The sequence below is a fragment of the Coregonus clupeaformis genome, chromosome 11 (genome assembly GCF_020615455.1).
Source record: "Coregonus clupeaformis isolate EN_2021a chromosome 11, ASM2061545v1, whole genome shotgun sequence".
NCBI lineage: Eukaryota > Metazoa > Chordata > Actinopteri > Salmoniformes > Salmonidae > Coregonus > Coregonus clupeaformis.
In genome coordinates, this window is record NC_059202.1 from 33,849,844 (window position 1) to 33,876,073 (window position 26,230).

Sequence of the window (26,230 nt, forward strand, 5' to 3'; positions counted from 1 at the left end):
TCCCACCGTAATTTCTTCCAATTTTGAAATCCAAGGATATGCTCCATCTTGAAGAGTAGGCAGCTTCTCAAGTATATCTGACATATCGGTATTCTACAAAGGCTTATACTCCAGGTTCTGTCCTCAAATTATCACTGGCATCGTCTTCTTACTTGTGCACTCTTTTCTTGTAGGATAACATCCTCTTGAACATGAAGCACCTTTAATCTCCAAATCTTCATCGCTTTCTCCATCTTCACTTTCATCAGAGATCGAATCTCTTGTATTCTTCTCCTTCCAACTTCCATTACCCCTTCTTTCCTCTCTGGCCAACCTCCATCTGATCACAGGGTCATATCCACCCATGATCTCTTCTGAATCACTCTGATCATCATCATCATCATCATCATCTTCAAGTTCCATCCTCCTGAACCTCACTCCACCCTTAGTTTCCAGACATCTCGTTTTCTTCTTACTTTTGGAGTTTGGATTCATCTTTATGGTCGTTTCTGCTTGTCCTCTCTCTATTATTTGTTCATCTTCATCTCTGATGCAATAATCACCCTCCTGAATGATCACTGGAAGCTGAGGATAGACGTCCTTAAACTCTACTTCTTTCTCGTAAGGTGGGGGTCTTTTTGCTGAATCCGTATGTGAGAAAGGTGTATTGACTTCTGCCATTAGTTTTTCTGTCACCTTCACCTTTTTTTGCCATTTTCTCTATACCTCTGTTTCTTTGATCGTTGGTATCTTTTATCTGTTTTTGTCCTTAATTTTCAAACAGCTTAAGAACACCCAGCTCTCTTTGTCTCTTTTCTTTACGTTGTTCCCTTTTTTTTCCCCTTCTTTTGATCTGCCTTATAAATTGACACAAGCATTTTCATTATGTTGATGACGTCAGGGTTAAGAGTCCCTTCCACTGGCCATGGTTGTTCAATGTCAGGCCAACGTTTATTCCATTTTCCAGATAACCTTGCAATACCATTAACTAGAGGATTACTATTTTCTACTACATCAACAGGAGTAATTACTTTCATAGTTTTGATGTCCTTTTTCCCAATTGTAACAACTCTTCTATATTCCTTTATTGTGAATTATTTTATTATTATTATTATTTTAAACCAATTAATTTGTAAACCAAAAAATACTTTAGACTATGTAGCTTATGTTTCCCTCCCTTCCCCCCCCCAAATTAATTAATTAATTAATCAATTAATTAATCAATTAATCAAATAATTTATCAATATATCTATTTATTTGTATTAATTAATTTTATTTATTTATTTTAATTTTATTTTATCTTATTTTACCAAATTATTGATTAGTGGCAATCTTACCACATCCGATCAGGAAAAGTAAATGAAAGTAGTCAACTTCAGAGCAATCCAAAAAAGAAAGACCTGTAATCCAGCAACACTACAGCACTCACAAACCAATTACTTAATAAGCACCCAATTACCTTAATTTTACAGAATAATGTCAGTGCTGGATTTCCAACATAACTCTAATCAAACCAACTCATGCACAAAAAACTCCAATGTGCAATTCTTAATTACATCAATTGATCAGTCTGTTGCCAAGTCCTTGTTAAATTGTCACAACATGAAATATGCTAGGCACACACAATATCCTCTATGGGAAGTAAGTTTTGTGAACAGAACAGTACTAGCCTTGATTGGACTGGATCCGTGGCAGCACACACTGTCGCGTGACGCACTCGTCAGCACCTCCTCTCTCTCTCTGTCTCCTCCTTCTCGTCTCTCATATCACAGGAGAACAAAGAACACAGACAATAATTTAGTATTTTATGCATACCTATGTTCACATTCGCGCTAAGAAATACGCAAACAGCTTAACTCAGGAATATTATAAATAGCTCAATAACATTTTATTTTATTTATAATTAATCCGTCAACATATCTCTCATTTATAAATTCAATAGATCTCAATCAAATAGTTTCATCGTTAAGCAACAGCCGATTTAACAAACAGAATACTTTATTCGTATGTAAGTCTCCCCCTCCTTCTCTGTCTGCATGTCACAGCAGCTCAGTGCAGGCAGGGGAGTGGCATATTTACTCTACGTAACTCATAAAATCCCACGCATGCGTAGTTCATTCACCAATGCGATTTCAGAGTGAGAAGAGCTCCCAAGCAGCTCTCTTCAAGCTAAACAACAGAAGGTAGACAGACCAGCTGTCCCTCCGTTATTTCCCCAACACAGACAAACAGTAACACTTAATAGAACTCGCAAACCAACACAGAACATAGAACACAAATCCTACTTTGAAGTTTCTTAACTTCACTTATCCTAATCTGCAGATTTATAGTTATTTTCTTATCCATTACAAAACATCTCTATACACTCTTAAAATCCTCCCTGTAGGCTCATAATCTTTTACCAGTTATTAAATGTTCTCTTTTTATAGAGACTCATAAGATTTTAACCTTAACTAACATATTTCCTTACAAAAAACTAAAACCCCTGTTGTCATAGCCTTAGTCGACACACAGCAGAGACCTCCCCTTTTTCCCCCACACACGCACAGGCTCTCTTTCACACACACACACACACAATTCAAGAGGAATGTATCCGTTCCTACGGTCCTCTAAAGCATGCTACCGTCGTTCCTTATTTCTCATAGTTCCTTCCTAAATTTCTGCTACCACGAGTTTGCAGATATCCAATGAGAGGTTACATCGAACATATACCTCGTCAACTATATGTCGAGGGGTAACTTGCAACCGAATGTATCTACCACAAACACCAGTTCCCAGAACTGACCTTAAAAATCAACCTAGTGAGTTTTCAGGATTTTCGGCCCATCCTAATGATCGCCTCGTTTGAGGGCTTCCATAGATCAACGACGTCCTAATTAGTATACATTTTTCCTTAGTTCCTGGCCTTATTCCTTCATTCTATTCTTTTTCAATTTTATTCAAGCCAAAAACAAATTTAGAAATTTAGAACGGATTCTCATCACACAGCAAATAACAGCAAAGCGCACACGCAAGTTCTTAACGGTGCAGTCATTCAACGCACACACACGGACACACAAACTGACCAGTGCCCAAAGTGGTGAGAAAACTCACCCTTATCTGCCGGACTCTGGAGCGAGAGTCAGCTCGGCGCCCATGATGCAACGTTGAAACAGACGCAACACGTCCAAAATACCTCGTCGCCATTAATGTAGTGTCAAGATAACGATGCTGAGATGCTGCGATGACAAGAAATCCGCTGACACTGTCCTTGATTATAATAGTTTATTACATCAAAGATTTCAGCGTCAATTTACAGACTCCTGCAGACATCTGAAGAACAACTGACCCAATCTCTAATATGTTGTTCCTTCCCGTCCTTTGTTCCAACCATGGTATTTATAATCTGTAACATGATATGGGTGGTTTCCCCATAAACCAATCCCTGGCCTCCACATAACAGACTTCCTCTGTTTTAGGGGGCCCCTATAGTAATGCTCTCCAGATGCTTCCGCAAGCTGAGTCAACTTCCTCTAACACACCATTTGCAAACATCAGCAAAGTCATAAACTGTTTAGACACTACAGTAGGAAAACCTGCAAAATCGGCAGTGTATCAAATACTTGTTCTCCCCACTGTATTATGTCTGCTAAATGACTAAAATGTAAATGTACAAATATTACCTTGAATGTTTTACTGTACTGAAGTCATGCCACAACCATACACTATACAGACACCTCATCTCCAGGTGACAAATGCTTTCCAAAACATCCAGAGAGAAGGTTTTTGTCAGGCAAACCTTAAGAGAGAGAATGACTCAGTAAACTCTGGTAAACCTGATACTCATCCTGGGGTATCTCAGCTGGATGGGTCTCAATTCTAACTTATGTCCCTGTCCACTTGACCCAAGTTGTGTCCAAGTTATTCTCTTCCCTCGCCCCGGTCCCTTCATATCTGGATTCTGCAACAAGGAAGGGCTAGAGGCTAGGGTAGGGGAAGGATAGGCTTTGCGTTGTTATTATTAGCGGCTTGTGTCTATTTTAATATCGAGGAATATTTCCCTTACTCTGTTCATAGGAGTAAGAACATGAATTTGTGCATGAGTCAGAAATAATGCGGTGCAATCAGCTGGAAGATGGTGTCCCTTTTTAGTCAGAGTCAGTGGAGGAAAGGGAGAGCGGAGGGACGTTGAGAGGCGGACCCTCAGTCTGCTACTCTCTCTCTCCACTGAGACTGACCATCGGACGCAAGCACCATCAGCCCAGTAAAATGAATACAAAATGTCCCGAACAACAATGTATAGGGCAATTCAAGCAAAGCCAATATGCAGTGATAATGTGTTGGGCCTATAGCTTACTGCGCAAACCTCATTGTTACAGTATACTGTTTTTAATAGGTTAATGTTGCATAGGCTTACGTTTTTTAAGTCATGTAAAAAAATATATATATATATGAGCGGTAGATCACAGCTTGCGATTTGACTCAGAAAGTGATCTTGACTCAGAAAGTGATCTTGACTCAGAAAGTGATCTTGACTCAGAAAGTGATATTGACTCAGAAAGGTTGGTGACCACTGCTTTAGAGTCAGGCACATACTCACGAACACAAACCTTCTCTAGTTACATCCCATTTGGTTAACGACAACAGAGGAAGGTAAGTTAAAATGTTATTGCTTAGTTACAGCTCCGGCAGAGACCTACATACAGTATAACTGTCTAGATGGTAAGAATAAGTGTTTGTTTTTGGTTGACCACTGGGCTAGAGACTAGGCTAGAGGAAGGACGGGCTACAGGCTAGGAGAAGGACGGGCTAGAGGCTAGGGGAAGAACGGGCTACAGGCTAGGAGAAGGACGGGCTAGAGGCTAGGGGAAGAGTGGGCTAGAGGCTAGGAGGACGGGCTACAGGCTAGGAGAAGGACGGGCTAGAGGCTAGGGGAAGAGTGGGCTAGAGGCTAGGAGAAGGACGGGCTATAGGCTAGGAGAAGGACGGGCTAGAGGCTAGGGGAAGAGTGGGCTAGAGGCTAGGGGAAACGGGCTAGAGGCTAGGAGAAGGACGGGCTAGAGTCTAGGGGAAGAGTGGGCTAGAGGAAGGACGGGCTACAGGCTAGGAGAAGGACGGGCTAGAGGCTAGGAGAAGGATGGGCTAGAGGCTAGGGAAAGGACGGGCTAGAGGCTAGGAGAAGGATGGGCTAGAGGCTAGGGAAAGGACAGGCTAGAGGATAGGGGAAGGATGGGCTAGAGGCTAGGGGAAACGGGCTAGAGGCTAGGGAAAGGACGGGCTACAGGCTAGGAGAAGGACGGGCTAGAGGCTAGGGGAAGAGTGGGCTAGAGGCTAGGGGAAACGGGCTAGAGGCTAGGAGAAGGATGGGCTAGAGGCTAGGGGAAGAGTGGGCTAGAGGAAGGACGGGCTACAGGCTAGGAGAAGGATGGGCTAGAGGCTAGGAGAAGGATGGGCTAGAGGCTAGGGAAAGGACGGGCTAGAGGCTAGGAGAAGAACGGGCTAGAGGCTAGGGAAAGAGTGGGCTAGAGGCTAGGGGAAACGGGCTAGAGGCTAGGAGAAGGACGGGCTAGAGGCTAGGGGAAGAGTGGGCTAGAGGAAGGACGGGCTACAGGCTAGGAGAAGGACGGGCTAGAGGCTAGGAGAAGGACGGGCTAGAGGCTAGCGAAAGGACGGGCTAGAGGCTAGGAGAAGGACGGGCTAGAGGCTAGGGAAAGGACGGGCTAGAGGATAGGGGAAACGGGCTAGAGGCTAGGGGAAACGGGCTAGAGGCTAGGGGAAAGACAGGCTAGAGCCTAGGGGAAGGACAGGCTACAGGCTAGGGGAAGAACGGGCTAGAGGCTAGAGGAAGGAAGGGTTCCTGGAGAGCTACTGTCCTGTAGGTTTTCACTCCAACCCTATTCTAGCACACCTGATTCTAACAATCAGCTGGTTGATAAGATGAATCAGGTTAGTTACAACTGGGTTTGGAGCGAAAACCTACAGGAGGGTAACTCTCCAGGAACAGGGTTGGAGAGCCCTGGGCTAGAGGCTGGGCTAGGGGAAGGAAGGGCTAGGAGAAGGAAGTAGGGGTTGTTTTTGGACCAGGCTGACCTGTAGACAACCATTCATCACACCGTAAACCTCATGCCTAAAATGAGCGCTTTCCAAACTACCCCTACGCACTTCAGTGTGTGCAGATCTGAAATAACCAGATACAGTAGGTATGATCAATATGGCAGACTACAGTAGAAAAAATTGTCAACTTTTTAAATGAAATACATTGATGAATATCGTTGTTCCGGTCCATCCTTGGGTGTAGCTGTCCTCCTCCCTCTTCTCGGAATTCTGCGTAGTATTCCTTTAAGCCGGTGGTGCCATCATTATATCATCATTATATTGCTATCTGAAGATTGCCAGATTACTATTGCTATCTGAAGATTGCCATCCACACACCCTGTTAAACCTCCAGTGAGCTCTCCCGTAGAGGAAGTGCCTCTGCTTTAGTGTGACACACATGGATCTGTTCACTGTCTCCTCTTGTAACCCCAGTAACCTGTGCTTTGTCAGTCCACCCAGTACGACCTCAGACCTGCAGCAGCAGCAGATCTCCTGTGTGTTGGCCTTGTCTTGTGTAGCACAGATAGAGAGGATCAAAGAGTTGCACTTATTGAGGTGTGCTTATGCCCTGCACTTTTTTTTTTTTTACCTTTATTTAACTAGGCAAGTCAGTTAAGAACAAATTCTTATTTACAATGACGGCCTACACCGGCCAAACCCGGACGACGCTGGGCCAATTGTGCGCCGCTCTATGGGACTCCCAATCACGGCCGGTTGTGATACAGCCTGGAATCGATGCAGTGCCTTAGACCACTGCGCCACTCGGGAACCCTTATCAGGTGCCCTTGAACACCCGTGATATCTTTTTGATATTACCATGTGTACATAGCCGATCACCTTTTCTCTAGCTGACGATTGGCTATTTTTCTTCTTCTCTCCTCTCCTTTCTTCTCACAGGAAGCACTTGCAGAACGGGATCACCAAGGAGAAGCATCTATAATGGCCTCTCTAGCTCCACCTCCTGGCACTTAACTCTGAATGCAAGCAACGCTAGGCAACCTAGATTTAGGTCTAAGTGATTTGCAGAAAGGATGAAAAAACATCAAGTGATAATTTTGTCATTGTTTTATTATTATATCACTGTGGATGTTATTTCAGGGGACCTGTGTCTTATATTAACATTAGATTTGAAGAAAAAGTAAGGTGTGAGTTATGTTAATGTCCTTTCGTGTAGCCTACTGGGGCATTTAGAAGTCATGTAAGGTCTAACAAACACAAGACAAGGTTGAGCTATTGATTTTTAGACGTCTAGGCTAGACCCATAAAAACGAGATAACGTGCACACGTTGGAGGACAGGGCTCTATTCAATCTGTGTCGCTGAAGCGTTACAGATTGCGAGACAGAAATGTAAAGGTAATTTTTGATTGAGCCGACATATGCAGTGTTTATCGTGAATGCACTCTGCTAAACGTTGCCTTTAAATTTCAATCACAATGTAATGCTGACTTCCGCAATACCGATCGATTAGAGCCTCTAAAGCAATCACACAGTCACCATGTCAAGGTCCTTTCTAGTATACAGAGACCTGGATCTGCATTTTTAAAGAGCGTTCCTCTAAAAGCCTAGTGTCTTTTTTTGTTTATACCCCCTCTTATTCCAGGAGTGAAGGCTAAAATACTAAAGGGAAGTATTGCATCATGTCACCATCGTGGGTGAGTGAGTGCATGTTAGGGGCTAGTTTTGTTTTACAAACATGTATTAATTTTCTTATCATTGCACAGGTTGATAGTGACCACATATACATTCCCTCAGCCTGACCTGCAATATTGGAAGACCCACGTCGGCGTAGTATTGATGTGTCTTTTAAATGTGAATGACTTGTGAACCGATTTTTTAGCTGTCGATAAATAGGCATTGGAAATATTGCTTGCATTCCTGTATGGAAAATGCATTGTCACATTTTCTGTTTTTTTTAGCAACTGTTGGCGCACTGAAATCAAGGCATACAAGCTGATAGCTGGTTAATGACAGCTGATGTAGCTAAAATTGATTATGTTGAGTATCATCCTTATGATTTCGTTGAAGATATGGATTTGAATAATCAATTGGTGGTGCTTGTCAGGTTCACAGAAAAATGTAAGCAAATGGCCTTTACGTGTGTAAAATAAGATACAAATCAAATATGAAAAACATAAATGCAGATATGGTATTCAGGAATGCATGACATTGCAATGGTTTTGGAATATGCTATGAAGTCATAAAATAAAACCCCACAAATTAAGAAAACTACAAACTATGTCATCTTAACCTTTATCAATGTGCAGAACTCATCTTAAAAAAGTTAAGTAATTAGAGCAGACCATCACACACTCAAAATGGTTCTGTCCTTACATTCGAATGTGCCCCTGGTTGTGTGTGCCGCAACTCTCCCGTTTTTTTCTTTGCTGTGCCTGTGACATAGGGGGGTGCTGTCCTTTTCGATCAAATTCAACCTCTTTCATTTTGATGAACAGTATGCTTGTGCTGGAACAGGCCACAGATGTCGGCAGGTAGAAGTGTCCATAGTTGTTGATGTGTCTTCCAGTCCCCAGCACTAGCTACCACTAGTGCCAGTGCCTGGGATTACCTAGTTTTGATATTACATTCAAACATTATCATTATAGATAATTTTAATTGCTGCTGTTTCTGAAAACACTGTTTGTAATCCAGTCGTCTGTCCCTTTTCCTGTGTATGTGTCGGTTAATGGTTTGTACAGATGATGTGCCCTGCCGTCTACCATGGTACTGTCCACAAAGGTGTGCGCACTTTCCCTCCACCTCTGTCCAGCTCTCTCCTAGTCTGTCTGTCCTCTCCACCACAGACAAACACCACCAACAACCAGATTGGCTTTGTGAGGTGAAACTACTCACAGCAAATTCCCTCTGTTCAAGAAACAGTATACTCCCACATCCCCTTAAAAAAATACATTTCTGTCAGAAAGACTAAGGTTATAGAGTAGTAATCAGTCGTTTTGTAAGTTTTATTTTGAGGCAGATTTGGCAGTTCATTGTGACTAGCATTGAATGCAAAAGTCCATCCACGGTTCAGGATGAAAATGTGGAAACATTTTGTGGAAGTATGATTCTATGCATTTCCTTTGATAGTTGCATTAATGCTTTAAGAATGTGCCAAAAATGTTGATCTGGATCATGAGAAGTGTTCTGATGAGAGGCCTGGCTTGGACTTGGGTGGCTGGAGAGATGTTATAGTGAATATGAAGGGCGTATGCCCCACAGGTGTTTCTTACAAATTGCACTGTAATTTATTGCTATTATGTTTTATTGTTAATCAGAAAATAGGAATGCAGGGAGATTTTGGTGGATTTCTGGACGTTAATAATCAAATGAGGTATGAAGTGAAATAGTTAATTGGTTTTTGGTAAATATGTCTTGGACCACTGACACACTGCAAGGTCTCTACCATCAGCCCCGTTTTTACCCACTGGAAAAGTTTCAATTTGACCACTTTCTAAATCTGACCACTTGGGTATGACAGGTACTGACTCTTTTGTAATAAAACAATGTTAATAATTCCAGTGTTATTGTATCATATTTCCCCATCAAATAAAACGTGTTCATTTTAAAAAGAAACACTGACTTATTTCAACAAATTAATTAATTTATTCTTGATGTCATTGTTGCAAGAATCAAGTTTTTGTAGATCAGGTAAAACACAGTTAAGACAAAGGTAAAACGAATGTGTTGGACAAAAAGTCTCAGAAATGGGAGAGTTCAATTCAGTGCACAGTTAAGCATAGTCTGCTTCAATAAATAACAATTCTAAGATATGTCCCACACAGCTTTTTCCCTTGTGTAGATAGATATGTGAATCTCGCCAGTCCATTTGCCCTCACTGACTGCAGGAGTGACATGGCATGCAGTATGCAATAATACCAAATACAGCACTCAAACTGTCTCCTCTCTCCTCCTTGCTTAACTCAAGAACAAAGACTGTCAGGGATATAGACCAAGACACAGGTCAACACATTGACATTACCAGACTCCCTCTGAAGGTCCAATTCGATCTACCAATAAGTCTTGCCTTTCTTAAGACTTTAGTTGTTGATAAGCAGAGCAAGGGGGGATTTCAACATGCTGTGTCTGGACATCGATGTGGAGCTAACCAAGTTGCAATAGACATGTCCAGATAGATGGAGTCAGAATCGTGTTGGTAGACCAACACTGCATACATCTCAGATGTGGGTGGGCCTCATTTTTTCACATTTTAAAAGTAATCAAAACTAAGCAAGTCATATTAAGTCACACAGTAACACTAGTAAACAAATGTGTCTACAAAGGGGTGAAACCCAAAAATGATAGAAAATAATTTCCATTCTATAACCGTACATACTCTAATTATGGCAATAGGAAGTATGGGGGACACTATCATTCTAAATGCATATTCTTATTCATACATATTTATTTCATTAGTTCAGTTAACAAGGCCATGAATCATGTTATCGACACACTATTCAACATTTAATTTAAACAATTTTTGAAGAAAACATTTGGGTTAGAGAGAAAAAAAGTATTATATAAAAAGAAATCTAGTCGTGGTGACCAAATACATTGACCATCCAAACAAATTTTACCAAGTCTCACTGCTACTCCTGCACAGTCATGCTACTCCATAGCTGCCCAAGAAGATGACCCACTGACGTTTGGCTAAATTCACACTATAGGGCACTGAGTGAGCCGTGGGTTTAGAAATGCCCAATTCCACATCAACCCCTAGAGAACGGAGAGGATTGGTTGGGTGTAAGCAAACTGGTGAAAATCGCACATAGCCTATCAGAGAGCCAGGTGACGCTATTACCATATTGCTGACACCTATCGAAATAGGAGTTAGCATAGGGGTTAGGGGCTAATGTGGGACTGGGCGTACGAGGTGGTAACGTTTGACATCTGTTTTCAGGAGGACAGGAAGACTAAAGGAACCGACTAAATGGCTAAACTTGGCAGAGAGAAATGATTCAACACGTTTCATTTCCAAAGAGGAAAAAAGGTGGTAGATTGGGGGGTAAAAAAATAATAATCATAAGAGCTGCTTGGTCCGCCCCTGTTTTGTTATTGGCTAGAGCTCGTTGTCGCTGTGAGGAGGGGAGGAGTCTGGAGGATAGTAAGGGGACGGGCTTAATGCTGCTTGGTCTTGGATGCTGTGATTCTGCGCACCACACTGTAGAGAACCCCAAAGTGCTAAAGAGAGAGAAAAGCGAGAAAAACATTATTATTAACCCCTAAATAACAAGGTAAGCCGGCTGAGAAGACAGCAGTCATCTGATTTACAGCAATGACCTGGGTAGGAGTTACAGGGGAGAGGCTAGGTCAAGAAACGAATGACCATACATGAAAAAATAACATGAATGACCCTCAGAATGGCAATGTTGGATCGATACATACCTGAATGGCCAGATATATCACTCCGAGGTAAGCTGCGATGCAGACCGCCAGAAGCAGGTCAAATATGGCTGGTTTCACCCTGTTAGGAAAGCAAAATGTGACACAAAAGCAAGCTGAAGAGGTTTGAATTGAAAATCAATAAGCTATCGCTCTATTGCACTAAAGCCCAGCACTGTGAGGGCTAAATAGAGTGGGCAGCTATCACCTACCTGTAAGCATTCATGGTCTGTTTGAGCTGATCATAGAAGACAAACTCTGGGTCTCTGAGAGGGAGAAAACAGATGACATCTGTCACTGAAACTTCATCCATTCACTTTCATAAGGTAATTGGATCAATAAACAACAGTAAATGGAAAGTGTACACCTCTCATTAAAATCCCATCCGTCCCAGGCAATTTGATCCATACAAATCATCTTATACAACACAAGTAAAGGAGTGGTTCTGTCACACAGTTTTGACCACTATGAGCGGTCTTAGTGGCTTTGTCATTCCTCCCAAGGCAAACACAGCAGAACCACTAGCTGTGACCAGTCTAGAGGACCAGCGACACCTTCTATTATCTGTAGCAATGTGGTCAGTGACTGGTCACCTCTTGTCAGCCTTGACGTAGTGCCTGCGGACGTCCTTCAGGTAGCGTCCCAGGTGGTACTCCAGGGTGCTGACCACGCTGCTGTCTTTGTCCACCAGCTGGGCGGCCCGCGGCTGGGCTGTCAGCCAGTCCACCACTGACGACAGCTGCTCCTCCTGCACCTGCTGGACACACGAATACACAGACGCACACTCATCATCAGTGGCCTTATTGTACACACCTCCATACACACTTGTCTTGTTAAGACACACATATCGTGACCCTGACTTTAACGCTCCATGCTATGACAAAGCTAACCACACACTAGCCTAAGAGTCCTGGTGAGTAGAGCAGCCTTCAAAAAGGCTTGGTAAAGCTCATGTCAGAGACAGCCTCAGAGGGAGGGGACAGCAAGGTACAGACACATTCAACCACTCACCATTTGTTCAGTGAAGATCTGCAGGTCTCCTGGAGCACCCTGGACACACACACACGAGAGAGAAAGGTCAAACCTGCTGTACAGTTCAAAAGGTCACCTTAAATATCAAATGCAACATGAAAAACATTGACTTTCATTATATGGCTTTGAATAAGGAAATGTCCTATGGTGACGACACATTCTACATATCTTTACCTTCTCTGTGAGGTTGTAGATGACTCTTGCCAGTGACTCTGCAATCAGCTTTGTGTTCCTGCTGAGCTTTCTCAGATCCACATAAGGTCTGTAACAGTAATTCACAGTTAAATTAACCAGCAATCAGGAGCAGCTCAACTCAGAAACACACTGATGGAAGAGAATGGGAGGGGAGCACAGACAGTCCACTACACTGGGTGGGGAGGAGGGGAGGTGGCAGTGATGAGGTTAGGAGGACAGACGGTGCCCTACAGCGGGATGAAGGTGTCCAATCCCAAATCAACCCAGTAGCCCAGTGTTTCTTAACCATTTCTATTCCAGGGACTGACAAGATATGTTCCATCCTCCTGGCGCTACCGCTAACAGTAACACTAACAGGGTATTAGTGTTAGTTAACCATCTCAGAGACCAGCCAGAAACAGCCCTTCATCAGATTTAAGCAACATGGTAATAGCTCCACCTTGCTGTGAGATAGATCTCCACAAGTCCCACATCTACAGTCCCAAAGGCAGGGGTTTGGGCAATACGGTCCTGTAGGGCAGCAATGTGTGCAGGCTTTTGTTCTAGCCCAGCACTTACACACCCGATTCAATTGATCCTAATGAGCAGTTGATTATTATTTGAATAAGGTGTGTTAGGTGAGCTTGGCCTAGGCAGGGGCTGGGGCTTGTGGTGTGGTTTGGGATCGGCAGGGCAGAATGTAGACAGTTGCGGGCGACGGGCGGTTGGTTGGATGCTTGGTCGGACTGCAGTAATAAACCCACCCAGCAGGGGGCTCTCCCGCTCCGTGGCGAGAAGAGGGGGACACTGACCGCACGTCCATGATACTGGAGCGCTGTGCTTCACGGTGGCTGTTGAGGTGGGACAGCGTGAAGGCGGGCAGCCGGCGGATCCCGAAGCGCTCGTGCTCCCACGCCAGCGTGTCGTCTGCCAGGTTGATCTTCTTGTGCACCATTGAGAACTTGACCTCTGGGTACTGGCTGGATGCCACCTGGGGAGAACACAGAGGTGGTCAGAGGTCAGGAGAACTTGACCTAATGAAAACAGTATGGATCTTTCAGTGTAATGTGTTATATGTGGTCAATACATGTTAGTTTATATCAATTGTGTGTATCATATGAACTCAATTGTGTGTGGTAAATATTCCGTGGTGGTCCTTACAGTCTCCAGCTCTTTGAGCAGGGTGTACTGGGTGGTTCCTTCTTTAGGGGGTTTGGACACGTGGAGGTGCAGACTGTCCCCGTTCCCCAGGGTGTCCAGACACAACACAAACGCCACGTTGTCCTGCAGCAGACTGGAGTCTGCAGAGAGAAGGAGGAAAGGACAGAGGAAAAGAGAAAGTGTTTACACCGCAATATCTATGCAAATATCAATTTCCATGATTCATGTATGCCCATTGTTTTGCATGCAGGACCACCATTTAACAATAATTGTTGCCGGCATCACGTTTCATTCCCATTCATTTGTTGTGTGTATTCTACAGATGATCCTGTGTGTCCCACTGTGGCAGTCATAATACCTGTCCAGTAACTGAGTCTATAGCCTTCTGAGCTTAGTGTACCTGTATGATCCAGGTTGTCCTCCAGCCATCTCTTGGTGCCTTGGTAGTTGAACTTCCCTCCTCCAGAGACAAAAAACAGGAGGTTGTATCTAAGAAGACAGCAGGTGGGTTAGAAATGACAGGAGAGGACATTCTTTCCAATGTGGATGTTCACTGGCCTCCATTAGATCAACAGATTTGAACAGTCTGGATGTTGGGAATGCCAAACATAGAATATCAGAGGGGAAAGGCTACAGTCAGTTGCAATAGTGTTTCTGAATTCCGAGGTCATAAAATCTGGCATTTCTCTGCAACACATAGCTCTGACTTTTCTTTACCGGTCCTGTACTTTTGCTTCCTGATGACTGCACCCTTTTCCACTGCCCTCTCTATGGTAGGGAGGGGCTTCTTGATCTCTCGTTCTTTTTTACTAGTGATATGCAAACAGCCAATATGCTAAGATAGCAGTGGTTGCTGGTTAGCATTTTGATTCTGTCTGAATGGAGAATAAGTTGATACCAGAGTTCAACTAACACCATAGACAACGGGCAGTGTGCCATTACGCCCACAGATTTACACCAAATGTGGCTCCTCATCTCAAACAGCTCTCACACTCCTCGGTGTTTAGAGTACACTTCTTCTAGAAATCAACAAATGCCTTCTAAGAACCACATCCGTTCTACTCTATTATTATAAGTAATTGACGCTTAAAAGCAAAGTATATTGTAAACACAGGAAGGACTGTTTTCTGACCACTGTAAGAGGTTTATTCTTACATTTGTGAGTTTTACAAGATTTTCCTAAAGGCTGTGGGTGCCTAGATGCCGGAAAGAAACATGTGGATGGTTATAACATTGTAATAAGCCTGATTTCTCAGCGGGGCTGGGGATGTGTGTTGCTCACCCAGCGTGTGTCCTCTTGTAGGTGTAGAGTCTGGAGAAGAGCCTGGCTAACTCCAGCAGCATAGACACCCCACTGCCGTTAGAGTCTGCTCCATAGGACAGCCACTGGACAGGACAACACCACAGTCATACAGAGAACACATTTACTTAGCATCTTCACTTCTAGTGGAGCACAATGCCACTATATAAATACAGTGCCTTCAGAAAGTATTCACACCCCTTGACTTTTTCCATATTTTGTTATGTTACAGCTGGAATTTGAAATGGATTATATGGAGACTTTCTGTCACTGGCCTACACACAATACCCCATAATATCAAAGTGGAATTATGTTTTTAGAAATTGTTGATAATTCATAAAAAATGAAAAGCAGAGATGTCTTGAGTCAATAAGTATTCAACCCCTTTGTTATGGCAAGGCGAAATAAGTTTAGGAGTAAAAATGTGCTTAGCAAGTCACATAATAAGTTGCATGGACTCACTGTGTGCAATAATACTGTTTAACATGATTTTTGAATGACTCATCTCTGTACCCCACACATACAGATAATTGTAAGGTCCCTAGGTCGAGCACCAAATTTCAAACACAGATTCAACCACAAAGACACTGAATATCCCTTTGAGCATGGTGAAGTTATGAATTACAATTTGGATGGTGTATCAATACACCCAGTCACTACAAAGATACAGGTGTCCTTCCTAACTCAGTTGCCGAAGAGGAAGGGAATCGCTCAGGGATTTCATCATGAGGCCAATGGTGACTTTAAAACAGAGTTTAATGGCTGTGGTAGGAGAAAACTGAGGATGGATCAACAACATTGTAGTTACTCCACAATACTAACCTAAATGACAGAGAGAAGAGAAGGAATCCTGTACAGAATAAAAAAATATTCCAAAACATGCAACCTGTTTGCAACAAGGCACTAAAGTATTACTGCAAAAAAATTGGCTAGGCAATTAACTTTTTGTGCTGAATACAAAGTGTTATGTTTGGGGCAAATCCAATACATTACTGAGTATCACTCTCCATATTTTCAAGCATAGCGGTGGCTGCATCATGTTTTGGGTATGCTTCTAATTGTTAAGGACTGGGAAGTTTCTCCAGGATAAAAAAGAAACGGAATGGAGCTAAGCACAAGCAAAATCCTAGAGGAAAACCTGGTTCATACTGTTTTCCATCAGACACTGGTAGATGAATACACCTTTCAGCAGGACAATAACCTAAAACACAAGGCCAAATCTACACTGGAGTTGCTAACCAAGAAGACAGTGAATGTTCCTGAGTGGCAGAGTTATAGTTTTGACTTAAATCTACTTGAAAATCTATGGCAAGACCAATCTGACTGATCTTGGATAATTTTGATAAGTATAATGGGCAAATGTTGCACAATCCAGGTGTGGAAAGCTCTTAAAGACTCACCCAGATAGACTCACAGCTGTAATCACTGCCAAAGGTGCTTCTACAAAGTTTTGACTCAGGGGTGTGAATACTTAAGTAAATGAGATATTTCTGTATTTCATTTTCAATGCGTTTGCAGAAATCTCTAAAAACATGTTTTCACTTTGTCATTATGGGGTTTTTGTGTGTAGTATAGATAGGTGAGAAAATAAAAAGATTGAATCCATTGTGAATTCAGGCTGTAACAACTAAATGTGGAATACGTCAAGGGGTATGAATACTTTCTGAAGGCACTGTATTAAAGAGTATATTGGAGGTGCATGAAGGGAGAGCTGGGCGTACCGGAGCCACACCAAAAGAGTCATAGTGAGCCACCAGGACGATGGTGGGCAGGTCCTCTCCTCCAGTTCCAGCCAGTCGCCCCTAGGAGAGGATGGGGTTAGAATTATTAAACAACAGTATATTGTATTAGGATTTACATTTTATATCAGTCCTATAACATCTCAAAACACACTAGTACATTCGCTGTCATCGTATATGAAAGTAAAGAATTTACCCAAGGGTATGTCAAAACTTTAGACATATCAATGAAGTTAGGCATGGGAGTCCTCTCACAATGACTTCAACTTAAAACCATTATACGTGAAACAAGGCCATTGACTGGTAGTGGCTGTATGCATTAAGGTTGGGCTCAATTCGAATTGAAGGCAGTCAAATCAGGAAGTGATTTGAATTTAACATTCAGAAATGTACAAACGTTTGAAATAAATAGCTTCTACTTTTCAGTTTATTGAGAAGACATTGAAAATAAAATGCCTTTTTTGCAACTTTAGTTTACTTCCTGAACGGACTGCCTGTAGAGCTGAACACTTGATGCCTCAGACTCAGGAGTCCCCTGATCAAAGTCCCCGATCCCCTACTGCATGGCTAAACCAATTATTCCCCTGGGTTTGACACCTAACTTAGTTCAACACACACAAACACATTCTATCTAGAATATCATATAGAGCCGAGAATTACATAAGGTTAAGAAAACAAACAGGTTATCTGTTTCTTAATACCTTTATACCCAAAGTGTGAGGCACAGTGTGCTAATGAGAGTCCTGGTCTACTGGTAGCCTAATAGACAGGTTGGTTGTTTAGCAACAAAACTAACACTTGCGCAACTATGGGGCAAAACAGATGGGGTTGGATTAGATTGTTGATAACATGTAAACTATATATTTCTTTGCCAATGTTTATTGAAAACATAATAAAGTTGCACAATGAGCACTTGTCTCTCAAATCCATTGCTACAGTTGTTGGTAAATGTTTGCCATATTAGCATAGACTTGACAGTCAAAACACCTCAAAACATGACATGGTATCAAGAACAAGATCAAACGAGCTGAAACGTGCCACTTACAATTCACCACATGGCAGCTTCTTGTCATTGTTGCTAGCTATCTGGCCATCCAGAACCATAACAACACACAGCCTTCTGCCCCTTTGAAGCGTGCGCATCATTTTGGCGAAGTTGTCAGCTAACCCACGATAAACTGCAGACCATACTATTTACCAAGAGAGTTCTCATCTATATTTTTCGTAGCTGTCCATTTACCACCCCTAACCGATGCTGGCACTAAGACCGACTCAACGAACTGTATAGGGCCACAAGCTAATAACAAAAAGGCACATCCAGAGCCAGCGTTTCTCGTGGCCGGTGATATTAACGCAGGGAAACTGAAATCCGTTTTACCAGCATGTCACCTGTGCAACTAGAGGCGACAAAACTCTAGATCACCTTTACTCCACACAAAGAAATGCATACAAGGCCCTCCCTTACCCTCCCTTTAGCAAATTACACCAAAACTTTATCCTCCTGCTTACAAGCAAAAACTCAAACAGGAAGTGGTTCAATCAAGCAGATGCTAAGCTACAGGACTGTTTCGCTAGCACAAACTGGAATATGTTCCGGGATTCATCCAATAACATTGAAGTGATCATCACATCAGTCACCGGCTTCATTAATAAGTGCATAGACACTATTCCGGACACTTATAAGAATCCCGCTACGACCTCTGACGAGCCATCAAACAGGCAAAGTGTCAATAGAGGACTAAGATCGAATCCTACTACGCCGGCTCTGAAGCTCGACGGATGTGTCAGGGCTTGCAAACGATCACAGATTTCAAAGGGGAAACCTAGCCGCGAGCTGCCCAGCGACTCGAGCATACCAGACGAGCCAAATGCCTTCTATGCTCGCTTCGAGGCAAGCAACACTGAACCATGCATGAGCGCACCAGCTGTTCTGGACGACTGTGTGATCTCGCTCTCCGTAGCTGATGTGAGTAAGACCTTTAAACAGGTTAACATTCGCAAGACCGCGTGGCCAGACGGAATACCAGGACACGTACTCAGAGCATGCGCTAACCAGCTGGCAAATGTCTTTACTGACATTTCCAACCTATCGCTGACCCGGTATGTAATACCAACTTGTTTCAAGCAGACCACCATAGTCCTTGCACCCAAGAACGCCAAGGTAACCTGCCTAAATAACTATCGCCCCGTATAACTCACATCTATAGCCATGAAATGCTTTGAAAGTCTGGTCATTGTTGCCATATTAGCATAGACGTGACAGTCAAAACATCTCAAAACAAGACATGGTATCAAGAACATCAAACGAGCTGAAACCATCACCCAGACACCCTGGACCCACTCCAATTTGCATACCGCCCCAAAAGATCCACAGATGATGCAATCTCTATTGCACTCCCAAGTGCCAAGACACTGCCAAGACAATAACCTCTCCCTCAACATCAGCAAAACAAAGGAGCTGCTCGTGGACGACAGGAAACGGAGGGGCGAGCACGCCCCCATTCACATCGATGGGGCTGTAGTTGAGCGGGTCGAGAGCTTCAAGTTCCGCGGTGTCTACATCACTAAGGAATTAACATGGTCCATACACACCCACCCACACAGTTGTGAAGAGTGCACGACAGTGCCTCTTCCCCCTCAGGAGGCTAAAAAGATTTGGCATAGGCCCTATCTAGAATATAATATAGACCCGAGAATGCCATTAGGTTAAGAAAACAAACAAGTTATCTGCTTCTTAATACCTTTACAACCAAAATCTACAGCTGCACCATTGAGAGCATCTTGACTGCCTGCATCACCGCTTGGTACAAGGCACCCGACTGCAAGGCGCTACAGAGGATGGGGAGTACAGCCCAGTACATCGATGGGGCCGAGCGCCCTGCCATCCAGGACCTCTATATCAGGCGGTGTCAGAGGAAGGCGCAAAAAATTGTCAAAGACTCCAGCCACCCAAGCCATAGACTGTTCTCTCTGCTACCGCACAGCAAGCGGTACCAGTGGACCAAGTCTAGAACCAACAGGACCTTGAACAGTTTCTACCCCGAATCCATAAGACTGCTAAACAAGACTGCACACACACTGGACTCTACCCACACACACTACATACACCCACACACACATAACACGCCCGCACATGCATACTGACTCCACACAAACTTTCACACTAACCACATTCACTGCTGCTACTGTCGATTATCTATCCTGTAGCCTAGTTATTTTACCTCTACCTATAGGTACATACAGTTGAAGTCGGAAGTTTACATACACCTTAGCCAAATACATTTAAACTCAGTTTCACAATTCCTGACATTTAATCCTTGTAAAAATCCCCTGTCTTAGGTCAGTTAGGATCACCACTTTATTTTAAGAATGTGAAATGTCAGAATAATAGTAGAGAGAATGATTTATTTCAGCTTTTTTTCCCTTTCATCACATTCCCAGTGGGTCAGAAGTTTACATACACTCAATTAGTATTTGGTAGCATTGCCTTTAAATTGTTTAACTTGGGTCAAACGTTTCGGGTAGCCTTCCACAAATCAAATCAAATTTTATTGGCCACATGCGCCGAACACAACAGGTGCAGACATTAGAGTGAAATGCTTACTTACAGCCCTTAACCAACAGTGCATTTATTTTTAATAAAAAAAGTAGAATAAAACAAAAAAGTGTTGAGAAAAAAAGAGCAGAAGTAAAATAAAACAACAGTAGGGAGGCTATATATACAGGGGGGTACCGGTGCAGAGTCAATGTGCGGGGGCACCGGCTAGTTGAGGTAGTTGAAGTAATATGTACATGTGGGTAGAAATAAAGTGACTATGCATAAATAATTAACAGAGTAGCAGCAGCGTAAAAAGATGGGGTGGGGGGGCAGTGCAAATAGTCCGGGTAGCCATGATTAGCTGTTCAGGAGTCTTATGGCTTGGGGGTAGAAGCTGTTGAGAAGTCATTTGGACCTAGACATGGCACTCCGGTACCGCTTGCCGTGCGGTAGCAGAGAGAACAGTCTATGACTAGGGTGGCTGGAGTCTTTGACAATTTTGAGGGCCTTCCTCTGACACCGCCTGGTGTCACAAGCTTCCCACAATAAGTTGGGTGAATTTTGGCCTATTCCTCCTGACAGAGCTGGTGTAACTGAGTAAGGTTTGTAGGCCTCCTTGCTCGCACACACTTTTTCAGTTCTGCCCACACATTTTCTATAGGATTGAGGTCAGGGCTTTGTGATGGCCACTCCAATACCTTTGTTGTCCTTAAGCCATTTTGCCACAACTTTGGAAGTATGCTTGGGATCATTGTCCATTTGGAAGACCCATTTGTGACCAAGCTTTAACTTCCTGACTGATGTCTTGAGATGTTGCTTCAATATATCCACATCATTTTCCTTCCTCATGATGCCATCTATTTTGTGAAGTGCACCAGTCCCTCCTGCAGCAAAGCACCCCCACAGCATGATGCTGCCACCCCCGTGCTTCACGGTTGGGATGGTGTTCTTCGGCTTGCAAGCAGCCCCCCTTTTTCCTCCAAACATAACGATGGTCATTATGGCCAAACAGTTCTATTTTTGTTTCATCAGACCAGAGGACATTTCTCCAAAAAGTACAATCTTTGTCCCCATGTGCAGTTGCAAACCGTAGTCTGGCTTTTTTAATGGCGGTTTTGGAGCAGTGGCTTCTTCCTTGCTGAGAGGCCTTTCCGGTTATGTCGATATAGGACTCGTTTTACTGTGGATATAGATACTTTTGTACCTGTTTCCTCCAGCATCTTCACAAGGTCCTTTGCTGTTGTTCTGGGATTGATTTGCACTTTTCGCACCAAAGTACATTAATCTCTAGGAGACAGAACGCGTCTCCTTCCTGAGCGGTATGACAGCAGCGTGGTCCCATGGTGTTTATACTTGCGTACTATTGTTTGCACAGATGAACGTGGTACCTTCAGGCGTTTGGATATTGCTCCCAAGGATGAACCAGACTTGTGGAGGTCTACAATTTTTTGTCTGAGGTCTTGGCTAATTTCTTTTGATTTTCCCATGATGTCAAGCAAAGAGGCACTGAGTTTGAAGGTAGGCCTTGAAATACATCCACAGGTACACCTCCAATTGACTCAAATGATGTCAATGAGCCTATCAGAAGCTTCTAAAGCCATGACATCATTTTCTGGAATTTTCCAAGCAGTTTAAAAGGCACAGTCAACTTAGTGTATGTAAACTTCTGACCCACTGGAATTGTGATACAGTGAATTAAAAGTGAAAATAATCTGTCTGTAAACAATTGTTGGAAAAATTACTTGTGTCATGCACAAAGTAGATGACCTAACCGACTTGCCAAAACTATAGTTTGTTAACAAGAAATTTGTGGAGTGGTTGAAAAACTAGTTTTAATGACTCCAACCTAAGTGTATGTAAACTTCCGACTTCAACTGTAGCTACCTCAATTACCTCATACCCCTGCACATCGACTCATTACTGGTTGGTACTCCCTGTATATAGCATGTTATTTTTACTCCTTATTGTTATTCAGTGAGTATTTATTCCTTGTGTCACTATTTAAAAAAATATATACAGTTCACTCTGCATTGACCCGTAAGTAAGCATTTCACTATTAGTCTACACCTGTTGTTTACGAGGCATGTGACAAATACAATTGTATTTTATTTAACCTGTCTATATTATAAAATATGTCACCAACTAACAGAAACTTGGATTAAATGTCACAATGCTACATAATCATTAAACAGATACAGAACAGTGGTTTAACCATAAGGATTCTCACCTCTAGACTGGTGATGGCCCAGTCACTCACTGCCTTGCTCTGAGCCCCACTCGTCACCATCTGAAAGCCATTGGCTGTGGCTGTGTGTATCAGCACTGAAAAGACATGAGGAAAATGCATTAGATCTCTACAAAGAATTTCACTAGAAATAATTATATTTAACATGGTTTACACCAGGGCTATTCAACTATATTGTTATGGGGGCCAGATTTGAAGGGGGGGTCAGACATTTTCTACATGGGATTAATCTTCCTAAAACCGGTATAAAAAACAATGCGCAAACACAATCATAATCTTATGATGCACTTTTATTAAAATTAAATGTTGCTAAAAGTATATATTAAGTGCTTTAAGATTAGCATAATTCAGTGCATAATAAATATATTTTTTTAAATAATGGAACATATTTGTACTTAACAGTTGACCTACATCACATTAATTTCTACTTTCCTGTCCATTTTACATACATAGCCTCATCTTTTGTTTTTACTTACACATAAGAAACCTTTTATGCATGGAATATCTCAGTTGACTAGATGACGCTCAGCAGCCTACGTGGTAGATCATGCTCAGCAGCCTACGTGGTAGATGACGCTCAGCAGCCTACGTGGTAGATGACGCTCAGCAGCCTACGTGGTAGATGACGCTCAGCAGCCTACGTGGTAGATCATGCTCAGCAGCCTACGTGGTAGATGACGCTCAGCAGCCTACGTGGTAGATCATGCTCAGCAGCCTACGTGGTAGATCATGCTCAGCAGCCTACGTGGTAGATGACGCTCAGCAGCCTACGTGGTAGATGACGCTCAGCAGCCTACGTGGTAGATCATGCTCAGCAGCCTACGTGGTAGATCATGCTCAGCAGCCTACGTGGTAGATCATGCTCAGCAGCCTACGTGGTAGATCATGCTCAGCAGCCTACGTGGTAGATCATGCTCAGCAGCCTACGTGGTAGATCATGCTCAGCAGCCTACGTGGTAGATCATGCTCAGCAGCCTACGTGGTAGATCATGCTCAGCAGCCTACGTGGTAGATCATGCTCAGCAGCCTACGTGGTAGATCATGCTCAGCAGCCTACGTGGTAGATCATGCTCAGCAGCCTATGTGGTAGATCATGCTCAGCAGCCTATGTGGTAGATGATGCTCAGCAGCCTACGTGGTAGATGATGTCATCTGCGGTGCAAGAGCCAACAGGTGGGCAGACAGACCTGTACCCCTCTTAGCAGCTCTGATTGGCTGCAACTGGTATGTTGGATGATATTGATTGACAGCACTTAATGGGCGGGACTACAGGAAAACAGATTCTCTCATTGGAGAATATTGAACAAGGGCTCCCTTTGGCACTAAATATCGGATTTTTGCAGGGATCTTTTAGCCAATTCTTTTTTTTTATGTTCAGAATTTATCAAAGGGACATTCTAAATTGATAAACGGTCCGGATCTGGCCCGTGGATTGCCAGTTGAATAGCCCTAGTTTACACAATCAAAAAAAAAAAATCTCCTGTACCTTCGGCTGCAGAGGAGGACCCCTGGGAGGAGGAGGAGGTGAGGGTCTGTGTGTAGATGGAGAGCAGCTCATCATCCTCCAGGGCAAAGTACACTGGGACGATGGTCTCTGTGGCCAGCATCTCTGGCTCCAGCTCCATGAACTGCTACAATGTGGAGGAATACTGAATGCCAGGTCTATAACACTATCAGAATGTGAACGTGAAACAGCATAACATTTTCAACTTTCGCCTACTTCACTCCAGCAAGTCTGGTTTTTCAAGCTTTGCTTTGAGTGGGTTACAACTGATAAGGAGGGAGTGTTGTGACCGCCGGTTTTCCTTGAGTGTAACATAAACATACTTTACATGGACACAAACTGCTCTGGCTTTCAAGGAAACACAGGGCCTTGCCTCTTCATTTGACTTCTAGTTTGCTGTACGGTTATAAGCCCTTTCATAAGGTATTATAATGCATTATTACCTGTACTATGTCCTGCGGCATGGTGGACATATTCTTGGGGAGAATTATGACCACAGCCCCAGCGGACTGGCGCAGGGCTTTCTGGTATCTCTCATAGGAGAAGTCGACCAGCCGCATGATGACACAGCGGCGGCTTAGCACCTCCGCCTCCACTGTGCGGGCCTCCGTGTTCAATATGGCATTCCTGGTACCTGGGAATCACAAGTGGGATCAGATCAGTTGGGGAGGGATATATGAAAACATTGTTCAGTGACTAGTTAGCTAGGTGACATAATTTATGCAATGCTGAAGGCTACTAGCCATCACCCAGCATATAGTCTTCAAATTCAATGGTTTGAACTAAATGCGACATGATGATAACCTGATGGGGGTCGAATTTTTATGTTATGGTCGTGGTGAGTGGCACTCCCTAGGGCTCTGAGGGTTTCTAGCTTCTCGCGACGTTAGCTTTTAGGATAACCTATCATTGAAAATGTAACGTTAGCTAGATAACATTAGCTAAGATAACGTGGTATTGGCAGTGAATAACAACCATAACACTAACTAGTCCAGTGTATAGAAATATGAATAGGAGGAATGAGAGAGAGAGAGAGAGAGCTCTGTCACATGAATGAAGGAGGACATGGGCTGACAGCTAGCTAGCTAACAGCCGTTAGTTACAGCTAGCTTTTTAGCTAGTTAACAGTACCTGGCTAGCACGCCAACGTTGGCTAGATAGAATTTTACAATGACAGACAGCGTTTACTTAACGAAATATGCCTTCTATCAGGATCGCTAAACACAGGACAGCATTACAATTTTACTTGCACAAAAGACATCGTTAGCTAGCTTACCGTACGGTTGTCCCTGCAGGTCATACTGCTGCATGCGGTACACGGTGAATTCATGTGCTGCTTCGGCTGGAAGGGGTGAGACGAGAATCAGCACCGCGGGGATAAACACAATGAAAGTCAGGGGGAAAGAGGACTTAAACATGTTATCGAACACCTCACTAGCCTCCTCAAACATCTTGACCTTAGTATTGAGGTCTAAACAAGAGTCAATTGTAATCTGGGCAGTTGCTGGATCGATTCTAGTCTATGCACAAGCGCAGCAGCAACCGACACAAGTGAATTTTAATATGGCAAAAAGCTTGGCCACCTAAACTAAGCACGCACGAGCTTAAATTTGTATTGGCATGGACACATTATTGTTACACTTTTCATATCTGTAATAAATATTATTTATCATAAAATAATTTGTGTCATTCATTGATTTATTTAACGACAATATTCTTCACTACTAAATCTCTGCAGTTGAGGGTCCTACAGGGACGCTCAGAGACAGCTTCATGAATTTCAGGCGAGGCTGTGCAGTTGATGAATTAAATGACAGGGGTCAGTGTAGACCGATGTTAAACCCGAATAGAGTCACGGGGGAGGATGGTCAACCTCTGCTTCTATTAGTGACAGAGATTGTTTCTGACAGGTGAAGTATGTACTAAGAAATGTTTGACTTTTTAGGATCTTTTTAACTGGTCAGTAATGCTATTGTTGTATGATTAGCCCTTGACTTATAGCCTACACCTGACCCATGCATTATAATAGACAAAATGTCCCCAGGGGGACATTAGCCTACACAGGGGGAGTGAAGGCCTATCCTTGATGTGTGAGTAAGCAAAAAA

At 43.1% G+C, this 26,230-nt stretch overlaps 2 protein-coding genes across 7 annotated transcripts in view; one reads left to right on the top strand and one right to left on the bottom strand.

Annotated features, from left to right (window-relative positions):
- Positions 1 to 8,971, top strand: part of LOC121576828 (ceramide synthase 1) — an 84,693-nt gene extending 75,722 nt beyond the window's left edge. For both annotated transcript variants that reach the window (XM_041890350.2, XM_041890351.2), the window contains one exon: positions 6,952 to 8,971. In XM_041890350.2, coding sequence (XP_041746284.1) covers positions 6,952 to 6,994 — 43 coding nt within the window. In that variant the 3' untranslated portion in view covers positions 6,995 to 8,971. The remainder of the gene's footprint in view (positions 1 to 6,951) is intronic.
- Positions 8,972 to 9,632: 661 nt separating this feature from the next.
- Positions 9,633 to 25,677, bottom strand: LOC121576829 (nicalin-1). Of its 5 annotated transcripts, none has more exons than XM_041890354.2 (15): positions 25,401 to 25,677; positions 24,568 to 24,758; positions 24,107 to 24,248; positions 22,603 to 22,697; positions 16,820 to 16,900; positions 15,081 to 15,184; positions 14,199 to 14,287; positions 13,799 to 13,938; positions 13,402 to 13,628; positions 12,638 to 12,725; positions 12,443 to 12,481; positions 12,025 to 12,188; positions 11,644 to 11,697; positions 11,435 to 11,513; positions 9,633 to 11,230 (listed from the first exon to the last, which is right to left on the bottom strand). In XM_041890354.2, exons 1-15 carry the CDS (start codon positions 25,573 to 25,575, stop codon positions 11,168 to 11,170), a joined length of 1,731 nt encoding a protein of 576 aa, XP_041746288.2. In that variant the 5' UTR covers positions 25,576 to 25,677; the 3' UTR covers positions 9,633 to 11,167. The 5 variants fall into 5 exon arrangements, with proteins under 5 accessions (XP_041746288.2, XP_041746291.2, XP_041746290.2 ...); XM_041890357.2 differs by having other exon boundaries at positions 12,025 to 12,185; positions 13,450 to 13,628; positions 24,107 to 24,251; XM_041890356.2 differs by having other exon boundaries at positions 13,450 to 13,628; positions 24,107 to 24,251.
- Positions 25,678 to 26,230: the final 553 nt, after the last annotated feature.

Excerpts from the sequence above, each read along its gene's own strand:
- LOC121576829 (XM_041890352.2), bottom strand. The coding sequence starts at position 25,575 with ATGTTTGAGGAGGCTAGTGAGGTGTTCGATAACATGTTTAAGTCCTCT. Across the intron at positions 15,185-16,819 it reads ACTCTTTTGGTGTGGCTCCG|TGGCTGTCCTATGGAGCAGA; the intron begins GTACGCCCAGCT and ends TGTCCTGTCCAG. Across the intron at positions 13,629-13,798 it reads TGCTCAAAGAGCTGGAGACT|GTGGCATCCAGCCAGTACCC; the intron begins GTAAGGACCACC and ends TGTTCTCCCCAG.